The following is a 25966-nucleotide window of genomic DNA, read 5'->3' on the forward strand; positions in this document are numbered from 1 at the left end:
CAAACTCCTCACTGCTCCGTGCCTTTGTGAGGTTTAATGAATGGGGGCAGGTAGAGATGGGATGCAGTGAGCCGGGCAGGGACTGTGCCGAGGCTTGCTTGTCAAGTCACATTTGCCACAGTGCTTCAGGGTTGGAGCTTGAGGGGGTCTGGGACTGACTGGGGTGTGGAGGCACCTGCCAAAGCCCCCTGGGCTGGTGAGCCCTTGCACCAGCCCACCTGGGTTTGAGGAGGGGGCAAGGTGGCTGCTGCTGGTGCACCCCTGCTTGGGGCAGAGGGGTTGCATCAGGGAACAAATTGGCTCCAGAGCTGGCATGACTGAATTTTCAAGTGTCACTGGTTTTAAACAAGTTTTGGTTGACTTGGTTATTTGTCTTGGTTTGGAAAGACAGGATTCTGCTAAGGAGCCTCCCCTGAAATGGAGAATGTAAACCCTCCCCACCCCTCTGAACTGCTATAAATTTTAAATTAAGGGGCTCTCAGGAAAAATATGGGAGCAGGAAATAACAGTTATTTAATAGGGAAAAGGAAAAAAAAAAAGGATAAAATAAACAATGCAGTACACTAGAACAACACTGACAGAGCCAGAACCCAACCTGACACCCTGTGGGTCAGGGTGTCAGTGGCAGTCCAATTGGAAATGTGGCTGCAGTCCTCCTGAAGTATCAGGTGTGGTTCTGTTGGAGGAAGGAGGATCTGTAGAGAAGAATGTATTCTTCCTCCAAAGATCCAGTGGAAGAAGATACAGCTGCTGTTTCTCTGGGGAATCCCGTGAAAGAAAAAGAAAGCCATGCTGGTGTCTCAAAAACTTCTGGATTATATCTGGGTAGCAATGCTTGGCTCCTCCCTCTAGGCAGAGCATCTCACAATGGGATGTTATAGTTCTTATCAGTCATGCAGTGACATCCAATAGTCTGTTATCAACAGATGTCCCCTCCCGGGGGAGGTGTGAATGTGGTCACTCAAAGAGAGAGATAAAGCAAACTGCTCACTTGACAAAGGTAATCTGCCATACAGATGGTAATGGAAAACAACTTGCATTGCAATCTTCAACATTATTTTTGATTGGGTTTTTTGGTTTGAGTTATTTTTTTGACTTAGGTTTTCCCAGAGCTGCACTAGTGTAGTTGACTTTCCCAGTTGATAGTTAATGACATGGGGATGGGAGGAAAATGAATCACCAAGGCTACAGGAAAATTTATTTTCAGGAGAACAATAATGCCATATATCAGCAAGGAGTTTTGTTCTGTCACTTGGTAGCTCATTTGCCATGAGGCACCATCTTGGGATCTCCGTAGACTGAGAGCAATGGCTTGTCTACACCTGAGTTAGTAGAAAATAAAAAAGGGCTCCATGATTCTTGTATGATAGTCATAGAAAGAGCCCTATAGAGATGAATGGTAGCTGGATTGAGGCCAAAGCCATCACATGCCTCTTTGTAGTAGTTGCATAAACAGAGGATGAGTAGATAATTTCCCGCTCTCTTCTGCTCTTGTTTAAGATCTGTCTTGTCATAGATAATTATAAATCAAAAATAATGAACTTCCCCTTTAATACATTTGAAGCTTTGGCATGAAGCAGTGTAAACAAGTTCTGAAGTCTAGTATATGGGAGCATTAAACCTAATTATTAATAGATAAATAACTCTTCATCAAAAACTGAGGGAGGAGTTTGGGGCTGCTAGTATTTTATGCTAACATGTATATCCATAAATAATAATAACTTGAGGATCCTGTGACTAATGTTGTGTTCACAGAATAGATACACTCTGTGCATAAATAACTAAAACAGAGAGGAGCTAGTTATTGTGCTGCCTGCCTGGACCTTCGAGTCCTCCCCCAGATCTCAGCTCTTCCCGTGCTCCTGGAATGCACAAGGATAATACTTCGATTCATGCCTCCTTCTGGTTTGTGCTTTCAGTTCAGTGATTTGGCTCAAGTGAGGTAACACAAGGATCTGGCCTTTTTAGACTATGGTCTTTCATGAGTGGACAAGTTCTGCTTTTATATTTTTGAGTTGTCTACAGAACTGTTCACAAAACTGAAAACTGTAAAGAATTATCCATGGTTAAATTAAGTGTTAGCAGTACAGTTAACCTTAGTATTTTAATTTCAGCAAAGAGGCCTTTCATTGTTCATGTGTTTTCTAAAAATAAATCTCTTCTGTGAATCCGCCTAATGCATGGCTGTGCAAATCCTTGTTTTTCCTCTAGGGTTATAAACTCCTTATTATACATCCACTTAATTATTTCTCCTTCATTACCCCTTTTATCTGCATACTCTAGTGGTCACAGCTCCCCAGGCACCTATACCATTGCTGTTGTACCCCTGTAGCAATTGTACAATGCTATTGTAACCTTGTAGCATTGTCACCCAAACTCTGGATGAGCCACCTTCAGAAGGATTTCCACTTTAGTATTCCATGAGTCCTATTTTCCCTCTCAATAAAGACGGACTTTTGATAGGTCTGTATAGTGACTGAAAGAAACAAGACTTTTGAAATAAACCTGCTCATGGAAGTTGCTCTGTGATTCTTCTGCTTTAACTTCCTATACGAACACCACACAGCCTAGTGGATAAGTATTTATTTTTCCCAAAGAAAATGCTTGTATTTATTCCAGGCAGCAAAAGGTTTGCATCTTTTTGTTCTTTTTTAAACTGCCCCTTATTAGGAAATCTTATTGGGAATTATTTAAGTTAATATATTCAGAAAATTAATGCTGCAGTTAAAGAATCAGGCCCAGCCTTGCAGACTGGAGAGAAGTCTCTCTTGAGGGAAATGGTAAAAATACAAAGTGTATGTATAATTTTCAATGCTTTCACAAGAATATTCTTGTATAGTTTGGGCTGGTCTGCCTGACTAGTCAGGCTGAAAAGGTCAGGCTGAAGATTACCCATCTCTCGCGTGCTGTGGGAGTCCAAACCACATCCCCACGTCCATCTGGGTCTGTGGGTGACCCCCTCGTGGGCAGTTTTCCTGTGGCTGTGGCACTGAGCAGCCTCATCCCGCGGGGTGATGCCCTTACAGCAGCCCCAGAGCGCAGCGAGCCCCGGAGTGAAGGGCAGCGCTGCCCCCCCCAAAGTGTTGGGTACCCCTTTGCTGCTCTCGGTTGCTGCGACCCCGGGCCAAACCTGGGGAGCAAAGCGGGTGATCCAGTGGGGACAGAGCAGCCCCTCTCCTGTCCCTGTGCTGCAGGCACTGCCGCCAGGGCAAACTGCCCCAGCTCCGGGCTCCTTCTGTCGGTGAGAGGAGTCAGGCTCCGTGCAGGAGATGCATTCCTGCAGCTGCAGGGCAGGACTGCCTCCTGGGGGTGGCAGTCACCGCAGCGTTTCGGCATCTAGGCAGAGCAAAGTGGGTGCCCTGAGCCGAGGTACGGCTGGGAGAGACCCCAGCGAACCAAAAATGCTCCTTTACTGAGAGCTGGGCACCCAAAATAGCTCATTTTCTGAGAGCTGGGCGAGATTCCAGCCACTGTCTGGAAAACCTCTGCTTTGGTGCATAATTCACCTGTTTATGGTAGTTCACTGGACTTGTGAGATCCTGCTCAAAGTGAGGCCAGAGACCTGATCCAGTACAAAACCAGACCTTGAGCAACCTCACTGGAAGGGAATGGGAGTCTCAACAGACCGTGCTGCTACATTTTCTTGTCACTGATATTCACAGAAAGTACAACTTTAACCATTCCAAAAGCCAGAACAGAGAGTAAGTGCTTGGGAGGTATTACCACGTTTGTTGCTGATAATGTTGGTGCAGGATGTGTCCTTTGCTCTCCCCTCAAACCCCCTGCCAAGCCAGGTCTCCCACGACCCCTTCCAGCCATTTTTTAGTGCACATTTGAGGAGCCCCTGACCCCCTGTGGGTCAGCATGATGGTTCTAGGAGGAGCAGAGTGGGGCAAGAGAGAGTGTCTGGGGACAGGAGAGTAACTGTGTTACTCCCTAAGGTGGCACAACACTTTCTGGGACTTTGTAGTCAAGTCCTCTTTTGCACCTCCCTTGAGAACTAGACAAGCATTGCCCCAAAATGCAGATTTCTAAGGCTGTACCTTAGACAAGTGCCTTGCTGATGTGCTGTCTAGGAAAGAGAGAGAGGGAGGAAGAGGTGGCTGGTTTCTGCCTGCTCATTGCTATGATGCTTTCATACTGAGGTTGTTTGAACATTAAGAGCATTAAATAGAATAAACACCGTCTCAAGCTTTCTGGATACTCCCCAGCCATTATACACCTCTCTCATGAAATTGTCTGTTGCAAAAATAGATGAAAGTAATGCTTTACTTTATTAATGTTTTCTAATTCTCTAGTTGGAAATACATGTCTCTTTTTAATCTTTTTCTTCCTTTTCCCTTAAATCCACTGAAAATTACTTTAACAGGTCTATCAACTTGGAGACTCTCATTTGAGTGTTTTAACTGAAATAACCTGAGAAATGATTCATCATTAAAGATGGCAACAGTCACCCAAGGACAAATCCTGGGAGTAACTCACTACTTTCCCTGGAGTTGGAATTGATCTATTGATATAAACAATCTGAAATATCCCAACAGAGATAAAATGAAATATAAAGCCCCTCTCTCTTTTTTTTTTTTTTTTTGGCCTTTTTAGAGAGCTGATGAGAGTAAGATATCTATGTACCATATACAGCTGTGCACATGTTCTCAGGCCTGAGTGGCATAAATAACAAGTAATTAGCATCCATAGACTTGAGTGGATTAGCAGGACTATGGAAAAAACAGAGCCTGTATACACTAAAAACTTTATTAGAACAAGCTGTTTAAAATCTCAAACTCTTATATACAATTAAGCAATATTGTGTCTTTCAAATATTTACATTACAAAATAATTTGAAACAGCTATTTGATAAAACTGTTAAATATACAGCAGTCTCACACCAGAAAGGTAACAAAAGTTCAATTCAGGGTCCCCCAATGAGTTTAGCATTACAAAAAAATTTTTTTAATCTCAGACCAAGAGTTATCTATGAATCTATAACTTATGGTTATGTGGAAACTAAAAGATTGTTCCTTTTTGCTGAGGTTAATGTTAGGGCTGTGTGCTTTACAAGTGCAGAACTCTTATGGAATTAATTAGCTGCTGGTAATATCAGCAGCCTTATGTTTGTAACTTTATGGAGGAGTTATTTCTATTTTGTTAAGATACTGATTTTTAGCATATCTAGGAGAGGTGTTGATTTTTAATTACCCTTCTTATTACCTATGTATTTCTCAGACAAATCTTCCTGTGGATCTGTAACTTTTCTGCAGGACAAAAAGGCCTCACTCTGTAAATGAGATGTCAAATTGTCTTGAAGTGCTGGATAACTGCTGAAATTATTGAAGAAAATGGAAGAAGAGGTAGCAGTTCCTTTGGGATCATCACATTTGTGAAACATTTTAGAACAGTACATAGTGGGAGACACTTCCTGTTTCCGTGCTTTTTCTCATTTTCTACTGAGGGATGATAACTTATCAGTTACTGGTAGATGTTGCAGGGTGATGGTGAGATGGGTTCAGATCAGGCTAACAGTGAGGATATTACCACAGAGGCTTAAATACTCTGCAGTACACAGTGATAAAATAATTTTGAGAGTTTGCTGCTATCTTATCTGCTGTCTGGTTGCTCTTCTTTTTATTTGGCTCTTCTTTTTATATGGGTTAGAGGACCTGACTGTGTGAATGATTTAGGAAAAATTAAGGTGGATCAACAGAAGGTGTACAGTTAATACTTGTGAACTGGAATATTATAAAGTTTTGGCTGTATTAATGTAGGTGTGAAATGGCCTAAATCCCATGTAATTCAATCCACCCACAAAATTAAAGTACTGAGGCAAAACTGTGCAAAAGGAAATGACCAGGAACTGATGAAAAGTGTAAAAAAACAGGAGAGCAAGCATTAGAGGGAAATACCAAATGGGGTAAGGGAGGAGAGGGGCCAAAGCAGTGCCCATGGTGCAGCTGCAGCCCTGAACCTCCTTCACAGAAAGGCTGGGCTTAAGTGAGAGAGCAGGAGTTGGGCAGTGGCTGTGGCAAATGCAGACCTCAGTGTGAAAGTGATGATCAAAGAGAGAGACCAGTGGGGTGGCAGGGAGCAGTGCAGATGAATGAGTGATCCCCTCCGTAGTTTAGGGCTTGGGGAAGAATAAAAGTGATGTATCAATGCTCAGGAAAAAGAGAAATATTAAAAATTGTATTTGTCTAGTGCTGAGGGAAATATCCATAACTATACTGAAATGCAAATTGGTTCACCCTCGGTCTTGTTTCACACAAGGAGGACAGGACCTAATGACAGGTGAGATTTGATGGAACGGCACATTTTTCAATAGTAATGCAGCATATATTAAATCTGGACTTTTAAAAATCAGCAGATAGAGAAAATTTCTGTCTGAATTGGCCAAGGAAGTGCCCAAAGCATTGTTTTGTATTTTTAAAGGCCGAGAAAAGTTCCTGAAGAGGCAAATAAATTTTCTAGCATGCCAGAATTTAGACAAAGTGACATGAATAATTATAAACCTTGAACCTAGACATTAGTTCTGGACAAAATTGATTTTAAAGCTTTTTATAGAGATGATCAATGATGAACACTGGAATAAGAATTAGTGCTTAATGGCACTAAGTTTACAGAAAATACATTCTCTCAAAGTAAACTTGAAAAATAAAATATATAAATGAAACTTAATCTCTGAGAAACTTATTTGGAGCTGTACAGCCTTTTATCTGAGAAGAGGACCATCTAGAATTAACATTAACCCCAAACCATCAACATCTACAACACAGGCTGCTTTCAAATGCCACAGCAAACTGAGTTGGTGCATTGCACTAATATCAAACGGGTCATCAGTGTACCAGAACTGAGTTAAGCCATACAATGATGCAACATCACCTTTGGGAGTTGGTTCATTTTCAAAAGAAAAAAAAAAGGCAAGGACTCCTATTCTTCATGCCCAGCTGTGCTTCAGGGAGAAGGCAGCAGGTGTTGGACACAGGACAGTGTGGACTGGAGCATGGTGTGGTGAGAGTCACTGCTGTTGTGAACTGCTGGGTCCCACTGGCTGCTCTCCAACCACACAGCTGGTAATGGTCTTAAAATACAGCCTTTTATCTTGTACCATTAAAAAAAAAAAAAACCAGTCTCTCTGTTTTGGGCATCTTCAGGTTACTGCTTTGCAAATTGTAGGACACCTAAGCAAAATGTCTTTTTCTGTTGGAAAGAAGTAGCTAACAAAACTGCTACTGGAAATTATCTACTTCAATTTAAAAAAAATTCTAAATTTCAATCTTTCACTTTTTCTTCCCCTTGTGACTGCATTCTTTTAAACCAATATTCTACATGATGGGTTTACTGTCAGGAAATAGTGGAAGTGTTTAAAAAAAAAGTTGTGAAAGATGAACTTAAAACACTTATTTAAAAGTTAAAAATCATCCAAACAGAGAAAAAATTATTATTTTAGGAAATTACTAATTAATTTTAATTCAGTAATGAATTAATATGGTTAGATCTAAACATTTTTTCCTCTGTATTTTGACATGTCTTTAATTATTCACAAAGCTGAACCATCCTCTGTCAGCTGTTAGTGATACTTAGATGCCATCACAGAGGTTTGGGGCATTTGTTTTCTCTCTTTAATCAAGCTATGCATGGCAACTTGTGATTTATTTGCAGGCAAAAAACCTGATCCTATTAAACATGTATTGAGTGGGAAGGCATTATATATTTAAATAGAATATGAGGATAGGTAGGACATAAGATATGGTAAGATATGAAACTGCTATTTTAAATAAGGCAAGAGAAACTTTGCCCAGACAAGGATCCATTTTTATGTGAGTTACATATTCAAGCTCTGATCCCTAAGAGACATGCTATCTAAAATCAATGGACACCATTACAACATTCATATTCCCACCTTGAGGTATCCCAAGAGTCTGATTTTTTTTTCATTTTAACTAAAATTAACCAGGCACACTTAGTAGTCCTTATCTTTCAGATATTGCAGCCTCAGTATTTAAAAACAGAAGGAGCAGAAAACCTCCTGTATCTGAAAACCTTGACCAAGGAGTTATGCATAACACATGCTTATCTAAATCTGTATTTAATGTGAATACTGAATTGTTCCATTTTTCAACCTCACTCATAAAAAAAAAAAAAAAAAAGAAAGAAAGAAAAGAAATGTTTTCAAGCTGAATATTCCTGAAGTAGGTGGTTAGAGAACAGCCCTGGGCAGGGACAAGAGTTACACAGGGAGAGCTAGCCCAGGGCACTCATCTGTGGAGAAAAGAAACTGAAAGGCAGTCTCAAAATAATACTTGTCACTTCTACAGGGCATTTAATCTGAAAACCAAAAAGCACTCTACAGAGTCTGTGCCCTGGCTGGGCTGCAGTCACTTCTGGCTATTCCTTTGAGAGGCTTTTCAGCTGCAGTCTGTCCTCATAGCTGGTCTGTCAGTCCTAGCCTGGTACCTCCCCAACAGCAGTCCTGTGCAAATCATTGCACTGTTCAGAAAAAGCAAATTGAGAAATAAACATTGCATAAGCATGAGCTTCACATCCACCAAACCAGAGCAGTCCAGAAGTATGGACACTGAAACAAACACCCACAAAACCAAACCAAACTGAAGAAACCCACCAAACCTGGAACAGAATTGGTTTTAAGTGCTGCACAATACACAACTGCAGAACTAGACAGAAATATGGACTACTTTGAGAATTTTCAGCAGGGGTAAAAAAGGGGTTTCTCTTGATTTGGGGTGAATCTCATTGCAAAAAGAATTTAAATGAGTCATTAATCTTGCTAGAGTGCTTTTCTTTTTTTCTTTTTTTTTCCCATCTTTTCTTCTTTTCCCTTGGTGATGTTTCCTTTCTGAAGACCATATGAAGCAGAAGACAACAAAAGCATTTGCTTCTCTGGCCTTTTGAGATGAATTCTATTTAAATCCAGTTCTTCCAATATCTGGGGAATGATGAGCTTGTGTGCTGCATCCCTTTAGCCAGTTCTTTGCCATCCTGAGGACTTCATGATTCACCATCACTGTGTACATGTGGAAAAGAAAAAAAAACACCAGTGTCATGCTCTTGGGTTAGTTGTCTCAGCAGGAAATAACATGCAAGAGTGTCTCTAGAGTTCATGAGAAGGTGTTACCAGAAAATAAATCTGTCACTCATGTAATGGATGAACTGATGCTGGCAGCAAGGGCTGCTCTGATTCCTGTCAGATGGTTCATGGCTGCCCAGCACAGCCTTTCTCCTGCTCCTGGCTCTCTTTCCTCAGCTGAGGAAAACTTTTTGGTTTACAGCTGACCTTGTAACAGGTGCCTTTTCTCTTTGTCCCACTGATTTCTGCTCAAGTGGCTTGCTCCCTAGCACTCTCTTAATAGTGTTTGGCTCATGCCAATGTTAAAAAATGTGACATCTTATATTGTCTGATTTGAATTCAGTCAGCAGGGACAACAGTGGGGTTTTAAACCATCTCTGAAACTAAAAGGGCCACCTATAATCTTAATATTTTACATGTTTTCTTAAGTCTCTTGCAAATTGAGGCACATCCTGGGAATGAAGTACTTCTTTCTGTACTGACCTACCATCCACCCAAAACATTTCTCCGTAGGAAGGAGTCATCCTTTTTCAGACAGAAAGACAAGAAGGGTGCCCAGCAGCACCCAAGACAAACCAAACCTCTCAGGTGATAAAGCATAGGGGGATTGCTTGTACTCCACCCCCTACTATGACCCATGCTGTGAAGGGGACAGGCTGCATTTATTTTCTGGAACAGTAAAGGTCCCTGGAGCAGAGATTGGTCTTTCCCCCCTTGTGCCCCACAGATCATCAGCCCTTGCCTGCTGCCCCTGCACATGCTGCTGCTCCCTCCTGCATGCACAGGATGGGAGCCCTGGCCCCAGGCAGCTGGGGGGGGGGGAGTTGCAATTCTGTGCTCAGGCACAATCAGGATTCTAGCAGTAGCTTTCAAATGCAAGAGGTTTTGATTCAAATATACATATTTTGAACAGTGTATATAAATTTTGAAAATGTGTATATACATATGTTTGTAACTTAGCCTGCAAGGCCAGGGGAGGGGACCTCCACCTATCAGGGAGCCCAGGTTGTCATATCTTACTTCCTTTGCACAAATGTGCAGCCTTGATGCTCATGAGTATAAATTTTGCCATAATTATAGCTTTGTTTCATTTTATTTCTTAGTCTTGCCCTTTCCCTGCTCAAAAGAGCTGCTGAAAACATCTATTTATCTGTATGTAATTCTCTTTCTGACATTATTTATTAATCTAAAAATTTGGTTGGGAAAAGCAGCAGATCTTGGACTGATAAGGTTCAATTGCAAATAAACAGGAAATTTTTGTTTGTTTCCCATAAATCCCTCCACTTCAAATATCTTTTCACATTGAAATGAAGCATATTTCAAAATTTCATGTGAAATGAAATTTGAAGAAGTAGCCTTGGAGTAAGGGAAACATTCAACATAGAAATACTTTACCGCCACACAGTTCTGCTTGTCAAAAATTTTAAAAATTTTTATATTAAAAATACACTTACTCTGAAGAGTAGTTTTGAAACAACCTTCATTCTGAAAATGTCAAAGTGTCATTATTTAAATGTTTTGTCTCATATGTTTTCAAAATCGTTCATAGTTCAAGACATTTGAGTCTTGATCAGCTCCCCCTCAGCATCTTTGTGAAGTAAGAAAACACCATCTCTGTTCAGTGTGGCCTGAGATGTTTCCCATACTGAAATATCAATAAAATATTAAAAATAAATTACCCTAATTTTAGAAGAATTTTGCCCAAGCAAAGTAGTCTTTCAGAATCTTAAATTGAATCTAATATTCCTGCACTTTATATTCAACTAATATCCCTTGTCTGAGCAGCTCTGAATGTTTTAGAGATAAATCTCCTATTTTTATTTGCATTTGCTTGCCTTTCTACGGTTTAGGGGCATAAATTTCTCTAATCTAGTCTGATTCTAAGATACCCTTCACAAGAAAATTTGCTTAAATAATGAGTGTGCCTTTTCTCTGACTGGAGCATACTTATCTGAACAGGGCTGCTTTTTTGTATCAAGGCTTAAGCCTCACTGTAGTGTTCTAAAATAACTCTATTTTACAGGTGGGGAGCTTGAGGTAGGGTGTAGCTCAAAGATGCCTTTTGATGGCCAGGAGCAAAATCCCCTTCTTCTGCTGAGGTTAATGCAAATCCAGTACAAAACCACTCCTTTAGCAAGGATGGTAAAATGTCAGCTCAAGCTGGTAGACCCTGATGGGGTTTTTTTCCCCCCTTAAAATGAACTGTTAAAGATTTGGAAAGTAAACTTGATGCTAAGGTTGTGCCTAAAAAGCCTTTTACAGTATGACTTCTGCCAGTGTTAGCCTATGGCTGAAGCATCCTTTGTGCTGTACTCCCTGCTATAGTCAGTGGTACACTCAGCAAATCTGCTTTTAGAGAACTGCTGTGCAGCTGCCTCCCCTTAACAATTTTCCCCCCTCTGAGTTATCATTCAGCAGCAGGAAGGGAAGACCCAGATGGCTAACAAATCCAGGATCTTTTCCAGTTGCTAAGGGTAAAATTAATGTGCTTGCTTGCATCTGGAATCTAGGATCTAAGCCCTTTTTTTTTTCAAACAATCTGAACTAAATCAACAGCATTGATTTCACTTGCAATAGGTGTAAAAATAAACCTTTTATATACAAGTAGCTGTAGTGGACAAGCCCCATCCAAAGGTTCCTCTGAAACTGCAGCTTTGGAGCAACTGAGCTGTAAACTCTGCAGCAGTGGTGATTTAACATCCCTATTTCACTTCTGAGCAAGGAAATTCAGAAAAGAGGATTGGAATATTATGACAGTCTACTGCAGGAGGTGCAATTCTGCCAGAGGCATGGTCAGTGGAATTATCTGAGGCCATGGGAAGCAGACCTAGGTCCCCTCCCAGCTCCTGGCCTTGCCTGATTGCGTTACTGCTTCCACTGCACCAGGGATTTCTTGGCACACAGGATGCCTTGTTTGTTATCATAACCTGGCACAGAGAAGCTGCTTTGCCCACTCCTCAAAATGCAGCTGCAACACAAGGGTGCAGGCAAGGGCAATGTACAGCCTCCTGTTTCCCGCTGGAAACAAGGGCCAGAATTTTTAATTAGGGAAAATTGCAAGGGGTTTAGGAATTCTGGCCAAACTCCTAAGGAAACCAACCAGAAAGATTTTAAGGTTACAAGCTGGTCAGGACTGTGGTTTTGCATCCCACTGGGATCTCTGCTTGGACTATCAACTAGTGCCAGCTCTGGGGGAGTGCTGCAAGGGGGCACTGGGAAGATCCTTCATGTTTCTCATTCTCATTTTTTCCTTGCAATCAGACAAGTCCCTGTCTTTCAGGTCACAGCTCCAGCCAAAACATCTGGCAGTGATTCCCAAGAACCTATAGGCACCAGGTGGCAGAGGGGAACTGGGTGCCTTTGCTGAAGGGAGCCAAGGACACTATGCTGAATGCTTGTATTAACACCTTGGGAAACTGTGATTAAAGTCTGATCAGTGAGTGAAACTCCATCTGTGCCATCTGGTTGTCTGTCTTGCACCACTTTACAACTGTAAGATTATTTAGCAGTGCAGTTTACAGGAAGAGACCTGTTCAGAAATAAGAGTATCAAGCCTTTAGTTTAAGTTGAAGTCAAAGTTTATATATAGAAACATTTTAAAACTTAAATGGACCGAAGAATAATTCTATAATTACATACAAAAAAAAATTAGAATGACACTGACCATATTTCTTCAAATAATAGAATGAATTAAAGTACCTTGGGTTGGCAATTGATTCTTTTTCTTCTTCTCTTACAGTAGGTAAACATTCACAGTCACCTGGAAAAGGGTAAGAAACAAGACTATAGTTACTCTTGGCAGTTGTTCTACATTTATTTCAAAAATGCATGAACTTTTATCATGCAGTCACTCTAGAATACAGTTCTGCAGATTCACTTCTGCTCCCTTCATCTGCAGGGTCCCCATAGCATGAATCTTACATCTCCTTCCTTTGATAGATGTTGCCACAATTTATTTATTTTATATGTTCCAGTTCTCTATGTACACCTGTACAAATGAGCTACTTTTGAGCACTGTATCCTGCACACTGCCACAGGGAGAGTTGTTTGTTAATCTTCCACTGCTGACAGTTGTACCTATGCCTTTTGGTCCAGCTGGGAATCTGGGGCTGGAGTTTAGGGAATGCTAACACACATACACACATGAAAGTATGTAAAATACTTGCTTCCTTCTCTCCACAAAATTTTAAAATATATTTTATAGCACTTTTTCCCCATGTAGTACAGTTAATGTCTCTCTTTCACTACTGCCACTTAGCACATGTTTTCTACAAAAGCTTTCAGACTGAGAAGGTCAAAACCCCATCATGTGGAGCACTGTGCTAATGCAAAGAAATGCTCCAGAGAGCTTTATGTCCTGAAAAACAAAGCATGCCTAGTAGGTCAGGCAAATGAGCCATTTGGATAGAAGGCAAGGGACCAGGAATGAAAAAAATATCAGTGTTTCAGCATTTCCTAGCCAGTGAAAAGCTGCTCATGGTTCAAAATCAGGCCTTGGTTAACTCATGGCTTACTGAAGACCTGCATTTTTTGAGGAGACCCTGGAGGGACAATGCAGACCCCTTAGAGATTTTGACTGGGGAATTCACCTGGGAGAAAAATGGGGGGAAAAATGCAAGGTACTCTTAAGTAACTGAGAAGGCAGCTGAAGATGCTGCTGCTGGTAGTTATTATATGTTCTAATTGCTCCATGTACTGATAGCCTCGAAGGGAGGGGAAGGGCGTATTCATAGGCTCCTGGCAGCAATTTTAAATAAATGGTGGTCTGAACTATGAGCAAATGCATATTTCTTCTACAATACCTCAGTGTGGAGCACAAAAGTGTAGAAATTCTGGAGACTGAAAGGATTAGATGCTTCAGAGAAGCTAATATTTAGCATTAAAATGTGTATTTAAAAATATAAATAACATTCACAGCTATCAGTGTGTTTAATAGAAATGCCTACTGGAAACTGAAAACATTTATGAGATTCTATCACATATTAAAAATAAACTCCCACACAAACTAAAATACTCCTCTGAAAAAATCTACCCCTGACATTTGTTCAGTTATTTTAGTAGGAGGGAGTCAAGAGCACAACTAAAAATGTTGTAGGGAAAGCAGTGATATGCATATAAAACACCTTCCACTGATTTCCTCTGCATGGGATCTATGTCAGCAGGCAAGAGAGAGAGGATGGAGTAGAGGGGTTACCGTGTACCATTTTTGTTCATGCTGTTCATCCATTTATCAAGCTCTTCCATTTCTATCTCCATAACAGAGGGTGTGTCTTCTTCAAAAATAGGACTTGAGAGAAGAGAGGGGGGGAAAAAGTATTACACAAAGTGCTTAATTCAAACAGCTTACAATGTAGTGATTTTGTATGACTGTTTCTAATTCCAGAGACTTGTATTAACTCTGGAAAGCCATCCTAGCCCAGTAATCTGAGGAGATGTCAACCCAGTGGGTGTGAACCAAGGGGCCATGAACAGATGCAAGGGAGTGGCACTGAGATGCCAGCTCTGGGCAGAGGTAGGGCCAGCTGAGACATAACACAGAGGGACTCAGTGCAGTCAGAGACATGCCAGAGCACAGGATCATTGCAGCTTCTTGAAAACTGTCCCTGCTGTAAATAGAAAACTAAAAAAAAAGATGGTTTGTCCCTACCCCTTCTGGAACACATGATAGAAGTGCCATTTCTCCAGTGCTAAAAGCTGAAGGCCTAAAGTTTCATCATAGCTGTGACTGACATTTGCAGTGACTTCAAAAGGAAAGGTCATGAGAGCTATGTTTATTTAAATGCCTCTGCTTAGTTTCCTTTGCTTACCATTCCTGCAGTCATATGATAGAAAATATGTTTTCAGAAAAAAAAAAAAAATTTCCCTCATAGAGCCAATTCATGAACTTTCAGCATTAATTAGCAAGATGGAGATCAATAAAAGGCAACAATAAAAATTATGACTCTGAGAAGAGCCACGCAGCTTCTGTCTTGTTTTCCAAGCATCTAAGGCATTGCTCCTGTGGCAGCCAGGCAAGCCTTTCTGCCTTAAGAAGATAAACTTGAAAAACAGGGGAGCAAGACACAGAGCTTATTCTGAATAGCAAAAGCCTGTGATGAGCCTGGGAACTGATCCCCTTTGCTCATGGGGCACCTTGTACCTCTTGTGGTGCTTAAGAGCAGGCTCAGTGACGTCTGTGGGCTGTGGGTGTTTGTGGGGCAGCCCTTGCCTCAGCCACCACTTACTCCTGTTCTCCTGCTCTAGTCTCACACTTCAGCCACATTCTGAAGTCACACTTTATCCACTTGTTGAGATTGCTGGTGTAATTGATGGCAAAATGAAATGATGTTTAATGTACAGCTATATTAAAAGAGGCAGTGAAGGAGACAAAGGTTAGAATAAAAGAAATTTTTTTAAAATAATGATATTTATAAAATTTACCTTTTTACATTTTCACTTCCCAGCTCATCTGGAAAAGAAGAAAGTTGGTGTTCATAATTCTGTGTGATATTTACCCATTGTATTTACAGGGTGTGGACTGCGTGCAGGCCTTGAATAGGATCAAGTGAAACAGGTTGCATTTTCAAAAGGCATAAAAACTAAATTGCAGATGAAAGACAAAACATCATATCCTGTTTGCAATTTTCAGAGGAACTTATTCTTTTGAATGTAAAAGCATCTCATTATTAGCTCAGCCTTGCTGGGAGGAAGCCCAGTGTTGGTGTTGTAGTGAGCAGGACAGGGCAGATGCCCACTTCCTTCAGCAGAACAGATGTGCTGAGGGAAATGGTATCCTGAAAAGGAACCACTTCTGCAAAAAAATTGTTTACTAGAAGCATTGAGACATTTTGCTACAGATTACACTTGGGCAATTCAGCTTGTCTGGAGACTCTGGGAGCTGCTCATGGGGAGAAGGGAGTTGGACTGCATGGCAGATTAGTTCTCAGGCAAATGAAGCTGAACTAGCTAGATGTCAAAAGGGATCCAATCTACTTATGACTCCAAGACAAAGTAAAAATGGAGGGGGGAAATGGTGTCACAGACATAATTCTGATAAATATCTTCACCTCCAGGAATCAAGTGACTGAAAAACCTGTCTTAAATCACCCTATTTTTAATTCATTGCTGCCAGCAGGTGATACCTCCCAGTTGTTCCAGCACATTCCCAGACTGCCGAGCCACCCCAGAACCACAGAGCCATCTGCCCCATCCTTGAGGATGCTCAAAATCCCAGCTGGCACAGGGCATGAGATCCTAAGATTGTGTTCCTGAAAGTTACCACATTTCCTAACTCTCTGAACAGTGTACCTGCATTTCAATCATCCAGAAACATGCAGGCAAGTGGGTGCCTGGTTGCAAATTCATAGTTTGTTAGAGGGAAACCCAGTGACTGGGCAAATACAACCTAAAAATGTGCTGAAAACTTGACTTTAAATCTGTGTTGAATGTGTTACACTGTCTACAGGCTGATGAGCTGACAGCTGCACTCTGACCATGCAGATACACTGATACGACCATCTCAGCATTTCACTTATCAACTATGTGGTTTTATTATGACACCTCAGTTTGTTCTCCTGTGGTTTGACACTCCAAGTTACCAATTCCTTTGTTAACAGATCACAGCACCTTCCTGAAGCATTGCTCACCCTACTGCAGCACCCAGGCAGTCTGACCTAGCTCATTTGCTGGGATGTCTTCATAGCAGCCTCCACCCCATGCAATCAGGATTCCTTAAAATTATTCCTTATAATGATTTTTCTTGATCTTATTTTATTGAAGCTCCAAGCAGCTTTACCTTGTGGGCACTAAGAGCAACAGAAGCAGTAATTTCACCTTGCCTAAAGTTGTTGAGCATAAAGACAGAACAAGCATTTGCAGCCACAGTTATATCTCTGAGCATTCTCAGCATTTCCAGGAGCCAGAGATTGGTGCCAGGGCTCCCATGGGTGTGGCAGCATGACCAGGAGGTGCCAAGAAGCAGAAGTAGCTCCTGCCCAAGGAGAGGCGTGTGACCAGGGACTGCTGGCTGGGGAGGATCCCTCTCTTACTTGTCAAACATGCAACTACAGTCAGAGAAGGGCATCCTAAATGTGACACCCCATCCCTTAATGATCTGTTAATGTTGAACACATCCTAGAAACAGCCTTTTGATGCACAAGAAGACAAATTTACCTTGCTTGGACTTTTTCCTTTTATGATGCATTACAAAAAATGTGATCAATAAAATCAGCAGGACCAGCAGCGCCACAGGGACAACATATATCAAGATAGACTGTTCTGTTTCTTCTAGGCTCTCCCCATCATTCACAGCAATCAGTTCAGTACTTGGAGAGCTCTGTGTATCAAAGCTGCTTTCAGTAGTGCTTGCAGTTACAAGTACTGGCTCATGGTCATCCACGGTCGAAGGGCCCGTAGCAGGAAGATGTGTCGCTGTGAAAGTGGGTAATATCATTGATCCATCTCCTGATCCATCGTTTCCAGCATCTGTCAAATATATGAGGACAGCTTAACATTTTAAGAGTTTCATCAGTGAGCCACAGTGTACAACTTTAGTATTTACTTCCCATTTGATGTATTAAAAAAATTTAACAGATGCCTCATACACACAGATTGGAAGTCTTGGGCATTGGATGTAAAATTAGATCTCAGCTTTATCACAAAATCGTACCAGTCATGACCACGTTCTTCAGCTGACTTTTCCTGGGACACGTCAGCATGTGTGATCTGTCTGCACACAGCTGCCTTGCACAAACAGACTTCTTTTGCTGCACGTTGGCATCCGGTCTTGCTCGCATGAGAAATTATTCTGCTTCTCAGTAAACCACACCAGCCTGTTTTGCTTCCCAGTCCTGGCACATATGTTCCTCCCCTTACCCAAGGAATTAGGTACTGCCTTCAGGGAGACCATTGTCCCTGGTTCACCAGTTCCTTTGGTTCACTCATCTCCCTGTTTTTGTACCTTTCTCAAATTTGTTAAATTTGTCTCACTGTGAAAAACATTTGGTGAAAGGAAGTCTGAAGGATGTAAAAGCTGCTGACTTCCCCATCTGAGTGGACTAGAAGAGGTGTGAGTAACGTGGGGACCTCGCTGCATACAGGTCCAATGAACTGTTCCTCTGACTGATTCTACAGGCTGGCTGAAGGAGTGTGTCGCAAAGCATCAGTGCTGGATATTCCCCATGAGTGCTAAGACTGGAGGTTTTGAACTTTGATCTCAGTTCTGGTTTCAATTATCACTCATTTTGCAAGAAAAATAGCTAAACTTGGCTGTGTCAGTAATAGTGAAACAAGTGCTTTTTGTGTGTTTACATAAGAGTCTATTGACTGTCACAGAATTTAAAAGCTTTAAAGAAGTACAGCAAATTCTGGGCTGATGCTGTATTCTATATGGATGCCAAAATCCTGTTGTAGCCAAAGGTGCAAGAATCAGCCTTTATCTAAATTACAGCAGAAAAGCCTCCAAGAATTTTCTTGGCATGAAATGAAATGATGGGGTTTTTGTGTTATCTGCCCTTTCAGATACAATGCCAGCATGGTGCACATCTCATTTTGTGCAATAAAACAGGATGGAATTTTTTGACTTTTGCAATTACATGTTTCTCCTCATACTTGCAAAGTGCTGGGCAGCCAGAGTTTCCACAAGAGTTAGCAAGAGCTTAAGGTTTTCAGCACCTCAGTGCTGGCATTTCCAATCTCACAGGACTGGAACCAAAAGTACTTAGCATTTTAAATGCTTTTGTAAACACATTAATCTTCATAATGGCCCTGAGAGATGAGCAGTTATCATCTCCATTTTACAAATGAGGAACCAGAAGGACAGGGATGCTGTCCTTCCCAGGGATGCCAAGTGAGAGAGAAAAACCTGGGATTAGAGCGCTATCTCTTGCTTAATCCAGTCTGCAGCATCTCCCACCAGATTTGTCACAAGGATGAGTATTTCATGAGACTGTATTCAAGTAAACCCAATTGCAGATGAATAAAATTATTTGAGTGCGACAGCAGTGTTTTATCCAGATTTTTATGCTGCACATATCACACAGGCATCTGATTGTTTCATCCTTTCCTAAAAACTAGGAAAGAATTTGAATACTTAATGTAATACTGTGAAGGTCACCAGACTCCTGCAGCACAATAGGACAATGAGAATGATAGCTCTTCTGTGGCAAAGCACTTTGTATCAATAGTCTCTGTCTCTTCTGTATTTAATATTTCAATCAAGAGCAAAACCCTATCTCTGCCTCCCTTGCAGGTAACGACCCCCTTAGGTGTGTGCTGCTCCACCCCTCCCCGTGGTCTGCTGCCTGTCCTTAATCTTATGGCAGAGGGCAGGAGGGAGAGCTCCTCTCCCTTATTAGTTTGGCCGTTTGGCTTTTCTTTCCCAAGGCAGTTGGTAGCTCCCAGTGCCTGCAGCCAGTGCATCGCAATTGCTGCTGTGCAGAGCGGCGAGGCAGCACGAGAGATGTCTGTGCTGCAGGCTGTGACACGATGGACTGTGCCACGGGCAGAGCTGATGGCCTGCCACAGCCTCGCTGAACCTCCTCCATGACCTTGCTTTCTTCTCCTCCTCTAGCCATTGCCCTTGGAACCCATTGCCTGCCACATTTGATATATTGAGAGGGACAAGCCTGTTGCTTAAAATAGGGAAAGGGTGTGGAGAAAATACCTTGCTTTTCATTAATTCGTAGAGCTAAAATGGATTTTTCAAATGTCTAAAGCATGGTGTGGCTTTAAAGCAAACAGTCACACTTCATTAACTGCAGTGATAAACTTTCAGCTGCAGAGTATGCTGTGCTTGATTTCTGAGAGAGATTTTTCCAGTATCTCTGCCACTTTGCCTGGTTTTGAACTATGAAGCAGACTTCAAATCATTTGTCTCTCAGTGAAACAGAATTACCTTTTCTAGTCTCTAGGCAAAGAAAATGGCAAATCACAGGGAGTGACCTTGCTGCCATGTATTTTTTTCACTTTGCATAAATCCAGGGACAAAACAGCATCTCTCTGGGAACACCATTTTCTCTTACAGAGATCTTTTCTCTGAGCAAATTAAATACATCTTTCAGCAAAAGGGCAGCCAATTGCACAATGTTCTCGCAAGGACATTGCTCTTATTTCCTGCATTTACCTGCTGCCTCAACACATCCCGCTCCCCCGTCACCTCTGAGGAGCAGAGCTCAGCCTCCAGGGACGCCTCACCTGTCACCCAGCAGTTGCTCTCGCTCTCAGGCCACCCACACATCACCTTTTTTACACAGTGGGAAAGCACAGCCTGCACCTGGGCTGGCCCAGAGGCTCGCACAGGGAAGGATCTGTGCCTCCAGTCCGGCGGGGACAGTCGGGCTCAGGCCTCCCAGTGCAGCTGTAGCACCTGCCACAGCCACAGCCCAGTGAGACACAGGTGGGTGACCTCAAGTTGCTATTTGTCATAGTGTTTCAATTTAAAGTGCTCAAAATAGCAAGTGGGCTGTGCTGCAGCTGGCCTGGGTGGCTGTTTGGTGGGGTGAGTTACAAGGTTTGGGCATTACAAGGTTTGGAGCAGGGCTGAAGAACATCTGAAAGTTGGAGATTTTGTGAGGTGCTGTTCAAACATTTTCTCCATGCCAGATTTACGGTGATAATTCACACCATGAACTGTCTTGTCAGCTGTGGTTTCATCTTGCAGACATCTACTAGCTCCCTGCAAATGGGAATCTTACAACAATACAGCATGACATTCAGGATGGAAAAGCAACGCCAGTGAAGTGGAACAAAGAGCAAGTCACATGTGACCATAGAGATATCTCCTTGACTTTGCAAAGCCTGCGCCCTTTCTCTTGTTGAGCTCAGCCTCATGCTGTTGGCTACATTCCAACATCCATATACTCATCCCTCTGCACATCTTGTCCAAGCAGCAAATGCTCATACAACAACCACATGGGCTTCACCTTTGTATGGACCACCTGGGGCATGAATGCTGGTGCCTTCTTCCTGTGTAAAGGGAAGTGGATGGGAACACAACACAGCTTCAGCCCAGCCTGTATTGCCACTTCCCATGCTTTCAAGAGAAGGGAGAGGGGCTGGCATGCAGCAATCCACCCTGAGGGGAAGGTGGGCACAGCTGGAACTGGAAGCTAAGAAGCTGGAGCTGGAAGTCAGTTTATATCTTGTATAAATGAGCTTAAACTGTTGTTTAAGGGTTCCCCAGTTGAGGTATTAGAGAATCTGTAACTCAAGACACCAAAATACTTGAGCAAGCACCAGTAGCCTCTCATAAAAGGTTCAATTAACAGTTCTTACAAATTATGAAAAAGCTATGTCCCTGTATGCAGATACTATGGTATAAGGTATTACTCAAGATTTTTTACTTTAAAAATATGCTTGGGTCACTGATAGACTTCGCTTGAATTTTGGAGGTGCTCCCAAATATGCTTTTCGTGGGGGAGAGAGACAATTGAATATACCAAGTGGTTTTACAGACTGGAGTCCAAAAAATTATGTCTCAATCAAACAAACAACGTTTCTGTTGTTGCAGCATTTCTACCTCTGTGCTGCAGCACTCAGAGGTGGTGATATGGGCTTACTGATGAAGTAAGCAGGCAAACAGGTTTCTGAATTCGCTTGGATGTGAGGCAAAGGGAAATAGCAAAGGAAAACAGCTGGCAGTCAGCACATTCAGTTTTGTTGTAGAACCATCAGTCTCTCTGCTGCCTTGCCATCAGACTCAAGGACTGGGTTCTCTCAAGGGAATTTTTCAAATTACACCAGAGTGTCTACTGACAGAAGAAAAAGCAATGAGCTAGAGAAAAAGCAAGAAGTACGTCAGTGGTATAGCCAGGCTTATTAGTCTGAAAGGAAAATTTTTATATCTCCAAACTTTCCCATAAGCTATAAAAATGCAGTGAAAGGAAGGCTCACGAGAAGGTGACAGAACAAGAAAAGGCTGTAAAGCTGGAATAAAGTTACTATATCCTATATCATTCTGCTCCATGCACACATTCTGTTGGTGGTGTAGTCATACCACTCCTCACAGTCTGTGTGATCCTCTGGTGTATTGCTTGGCTCATCCCTGCACTGTTCCTCCCTCCACATTTCAGGTTGATGTAAGAAGGCTGTTCCTTGCCGTGGCCAGGACTTGCCCAGCTGCCTGTTGTGGCAGGTCTTGCCTGTCAATCTGGCTAGAAGAGGAATCCTTAAAAGCCTGCAGGCTAGCTGTTGGGAGCATACACTCTTCTGATGAGGGAGCACAAGCATTTCAGGGTGGCTAATCTGTAGACAAGATCCTATTAAAACGAGGTGCTTAGAAAGCGTTATCTAGGTATAACCTGAAAGAGGAAACAACTGTTTAAGCTCATTTATACAAGATGGAAACTGCTTTTCCTCACTGTATTTCTATGCAGCTGAAGTGCTGCATTAACAGGCAGCATTACAAATTCAGTCACATGTTAGAGTCAAACTGTGAACCTGTAGTCTCATTGCTCACCCCAAGTACTACAGGCTTTCCAGACCAATTTATGCATTTAGTTGCTTCTGCTTAATCCGATGGCCTTCTAGCTCTGCATCTGTGATACTCCTGCGACCTCACTGCGATGCAAATCTCTCAGTGCTTCTTGCTCTCAGGAGGACCCTGAAATTAAAGATTCAAAAGCTCCGGAGGCTTTCCAGCTCTCATAAAATCTCTTGAGGGAAAAGAGACTGGTGTCACTGACTGAAAATTAGTATACAATCTTGCTGATGTAAATGAGAGATTTTCTGAAATGTCCCTGAAGCAGTTGAATAAAACAGTGAATGTTTGTGTGTGTGGCTAAAATGGAGGAATGGTGGTAAATACATAGGAGGAGTCGATGTGTTCAGTAAAAAGGATATTTCATCTGCTTTTTAGGGCACTGCACTTTGGAAAGAGAAAATGTAGCAAATCCTCATTTCTTACATTGTTGCTTTGCTTTGCTAGAAAATTTTAACAGGTGATTGTAACAGGTTCAAACCCATTCTCAGTTCATTACTCGAGGGGGGAACAGGTCAAAATTATTACTCCATTAGAGACCTGGCTTTGCAGGGGAGGCAGCCTAAAAGACCCTTCTCTGTCAGGAGAGAGTTGCTGCCTGTGCTCATGGTACAAGCTGCTGAATATCTGGATCTTTGATAGCAGTGTTTCTTTGAATGACAATTCAAAACAATAGCACAGAGACACAGACAAAATAGAGCAGTACCTGCAAGCACCCCAGCTCTTCCACTTGGTGATATTACATGTTTTGCTGCTCCTCTCCCTCACACATTTTCTTGCTCCCCATGTCAGACTGCTTTGGCTGCAATTTCCCACCTGTTTCACTGAGCACAGTGGGAGATGGCCTAGCCTGGGAAATGACTCAAGGATCAGAACATGTTCCTATAAGCTATAGTAAGGGTCTTAATGCTTGTTACTAGGGCCAGCACACACACCTAGGCAGGTCTTCAGGGCTGCTGCAAGGCTGAGCAGTGAGTATCATCCCCTACAGTAGAGATGATGCTCTGCACTGTTGCCTGTAGGGATTCCTGACTGCATTAAAGCAAGGGGAAGGGAACTGGTGCAAACCCCAATGTCCTCTCAGTATGGAGCTGGGAGAAGGCCAGCACCCAGAGCTGAGACCTCAGGAATGCTCTTAGAGCTACTGAATTAGAGTGATTGTAGCATCACAGGGAGAAAAGCATCCATAAATCATAATACAAATGGCAAGGCTAGGCTTTTACGAGGTTCTGGCATGGTATGGGAACAGGACTTATAAAGACTTTAATCTATCTGTGCTGCAAGATTTAATCATACCCTGTTTGCCTATTTTCTGAATGGTCTCTAGACAGTAAACTGCTTAAAAGGTGAAGACTGTGTCTGGCAAAAGGTGAAAAAGTTCCCTTAAAGGTCCTGCCTTGTTGATCTGTGAGCAAGGAAGGGTGAGAGCAAAGGATCTCCCTGAGAGGCTGCCCTCAGCAGAGGGGCTCCTGACCCACCAGTGCCTGTGGGGTACATAAGCACTACATAAACCTTCCCCCCATCAGTTTTATTTCCCCCCCAAGGCTCAGGTTCACAACTTCCCTGTCCCACCCACAGTCAGAGTAAGCCCCCAGGTACATTTTGGAGCTGGTTTAATAAGCAAAAACCGCCTTTGTATGGGGAGCAAAGGTGGGTGCTCTCCTCCGCTTCCCTTAGGACCGTGGATTGGCTCTGTAAAGTCAGAGCTGACAGGGCTTGGGGAGGGCTCTGGCAGGACTGACTCACTCCCAGAGAGGAACTGTTCCAAAATCAACCAGAATTTGAAGGTGGACCTACTGGTAGGAAGTGGGAAGTGTCACACACCTGGTGTGTGACATCTGTCTGGTGCTTCCTGCAGTCCCTAATGCCCATTGCAGAGAAGGGCAGAGTGCACCCAGTCATGAGCTGAGGGACCCCGGGCTAATATGTCCCCCCCACCCCATGGGGATGTGGTGATGAAATCATAGCTCTCAGTACCCTGCACATGAGCTAGAGAAGCAGGAGCCTGATCACTCTGCATTGCCTTCATGTCTTCATTCTTCATTGTACTCCTCCATTTCCCTGGGACCTCTGTTTAGCTCTGCCCATGGCAGGATTTTTGTTCCTCTGACTGCTTTGATTCTGAGCTGCACTCAGTGCTTGCAGCATATTTTCCTAACGTGTCTGCAATGCAGCAGGGCTGTAGTAACACAGCCAAACCCAAACCATTTTATAGCTCACTTAGCTCGCTTGTACAGCTAAGCAAGTCTCCTAAGTGCAAGCAGATCAGCAGCATGCCAGGAGCCTGCAGCCCAGCTCTAACCCTGCTTAGAGTACTGCTTTTCAGGGAAAAAGCACTCACACCAAAACACCAATTCCAGCAGTGCATTTTAGGACATTAAGAGAAGTCCAGTGATGTCTGAGAGTGACCATTCTTTCCCTGCTTTCTCAAGAGCTCTTGCTCACTACAGCAACACAGAGGCAGCAAACACTTCTAGTCTATACCAAGGCATTTTGGCAGGGATTTGTTTGACCCCAAAAGGCTTACAAGCACTACCTCAGCAAGGTTTCCCTACAAGAGCTGCCTGTCATATTCAGCTGCTGGCTGCCAAAACACTAGTGGAATCAATGACGCCTGCAAACAGGCGAGAATCTCTGCAACGGCAGCCCAGTGCCTCAGCATTTTGTCACAAGCTGCTTTTCCACTCATGGTTCAGAGGGTCAGAACCTAAGTCCATGGTGCTGGCCACTTTGTTCTGCAGCTGAGAGTTCAAAATATTTGTCTCCGGAACCGGCTGTTCCTTTGTTAAACCAGTTTCAGTGCACCGGGGCTGCGGAAATCGGCAGTCCCCTTTTGAATGGAAGCAGTGCTTTGCCTTTAACTTTGCTATTAAACACTGATGGTATGGGTGTGGGGTTTAAAAAAGTTTAAAAAATAACTAAAATTAGGAGCAACATGCCTGGTAGCTCAACATGGAAACTCCCGTTCTCTACACACCTGCAATTTAGGAAAAGTTTGCAATTGTAGGATTTGTTTGCTGCTGTTCGGGGATAGGTCTAAGGGAAAAAAAAGTCAAAGCTTTGAAAAAAAGAGGCAACTGGAAACAGAGAAGGTAAACACAGCAAAAATCAGCAGAGAGCAAGTCCCCACAGATCTCCTCCCTGTGCTCAGTTTGGAGGGTGTTGCCCTCCAGCTTGGTCCCATTGCTGCAGGCAAGACACGCGGTCCCACCTCGGCAGGGAAAGGCGCTTTCCTACTCACCAGAGGCGGCAGATCCCGCAGCCAGCGCCAGGGCCGAGAGCAGGGCGAGGATCCCGGGGCTCCGCATGCTGCCCCGGCAGCGTTCCCACCTGAGGGGCGCTCCGGCAGCCGCCCTGCTGCACCCGAACATCTACATTTCCTGCTTCCTGCCGGGGAGCATCTGAGCTGCATTTCTTCAGGAGATGGACTC

At 42.9% G+C, this 25966-nt stretch overlaps 1 protein-coding gene across 2 annotated transcripts; it reads right to left on the reverse strand.

Annotated features, from left to right (window-relative positions):
• Positions 1 to 4738: 4738 nt before the first annotated feature.
• TMEM154 (transmembrane protein 154) lies at positions 4739 to 25966 on the reverse strand. 2 transcript variants are annotated; one of them, XR_011679950.1, is made up of 6 exons: positions 25777 to 25966; positions 17231 to 17542; positions 15500 to 15527; positions 14274 to 14366; positions 12779 to 12839; positions 4739 to 9016 (listed from the first exon to the last, which is right to left on the reverse strand). XR_011679950.1 is itself a non-coding variant. In XM_071431880.1 (6 exons), exons 1-6 carry the CDS (start codon positions 25904 to 25906, stop codon positions 9001 to 9003), a joined length of 633 nt encoding a protein of 210 aa, XP_071287981.1. In that variant the 5' UTR covers positions 25907 to 25966; the 3' UTR covers positions 4739 to 9000. The 2 variants fall into 2 exon arrangements, 1 of the variants encoding a protein (XP_071287981.1); XM_071431880.1 differs by having other exon boundaries at positions 14281 to 14366.

This window comes from Agelaius tricolor, unplaced genomic scaffold (genome assembly GCF_023055355.1).
Source record: "Agelaius tricolor isolate 1412-34295 unplaced genomic scaffold, bAgeTri1.0.p SCAF_8, whole genome shotgun sequence".
Lineage (NCBI taxonomy): Eukaryota > Metazoa > Chordata > Aves > Passeriformes > Icteridae > Agelaius > Agelaius tricolor.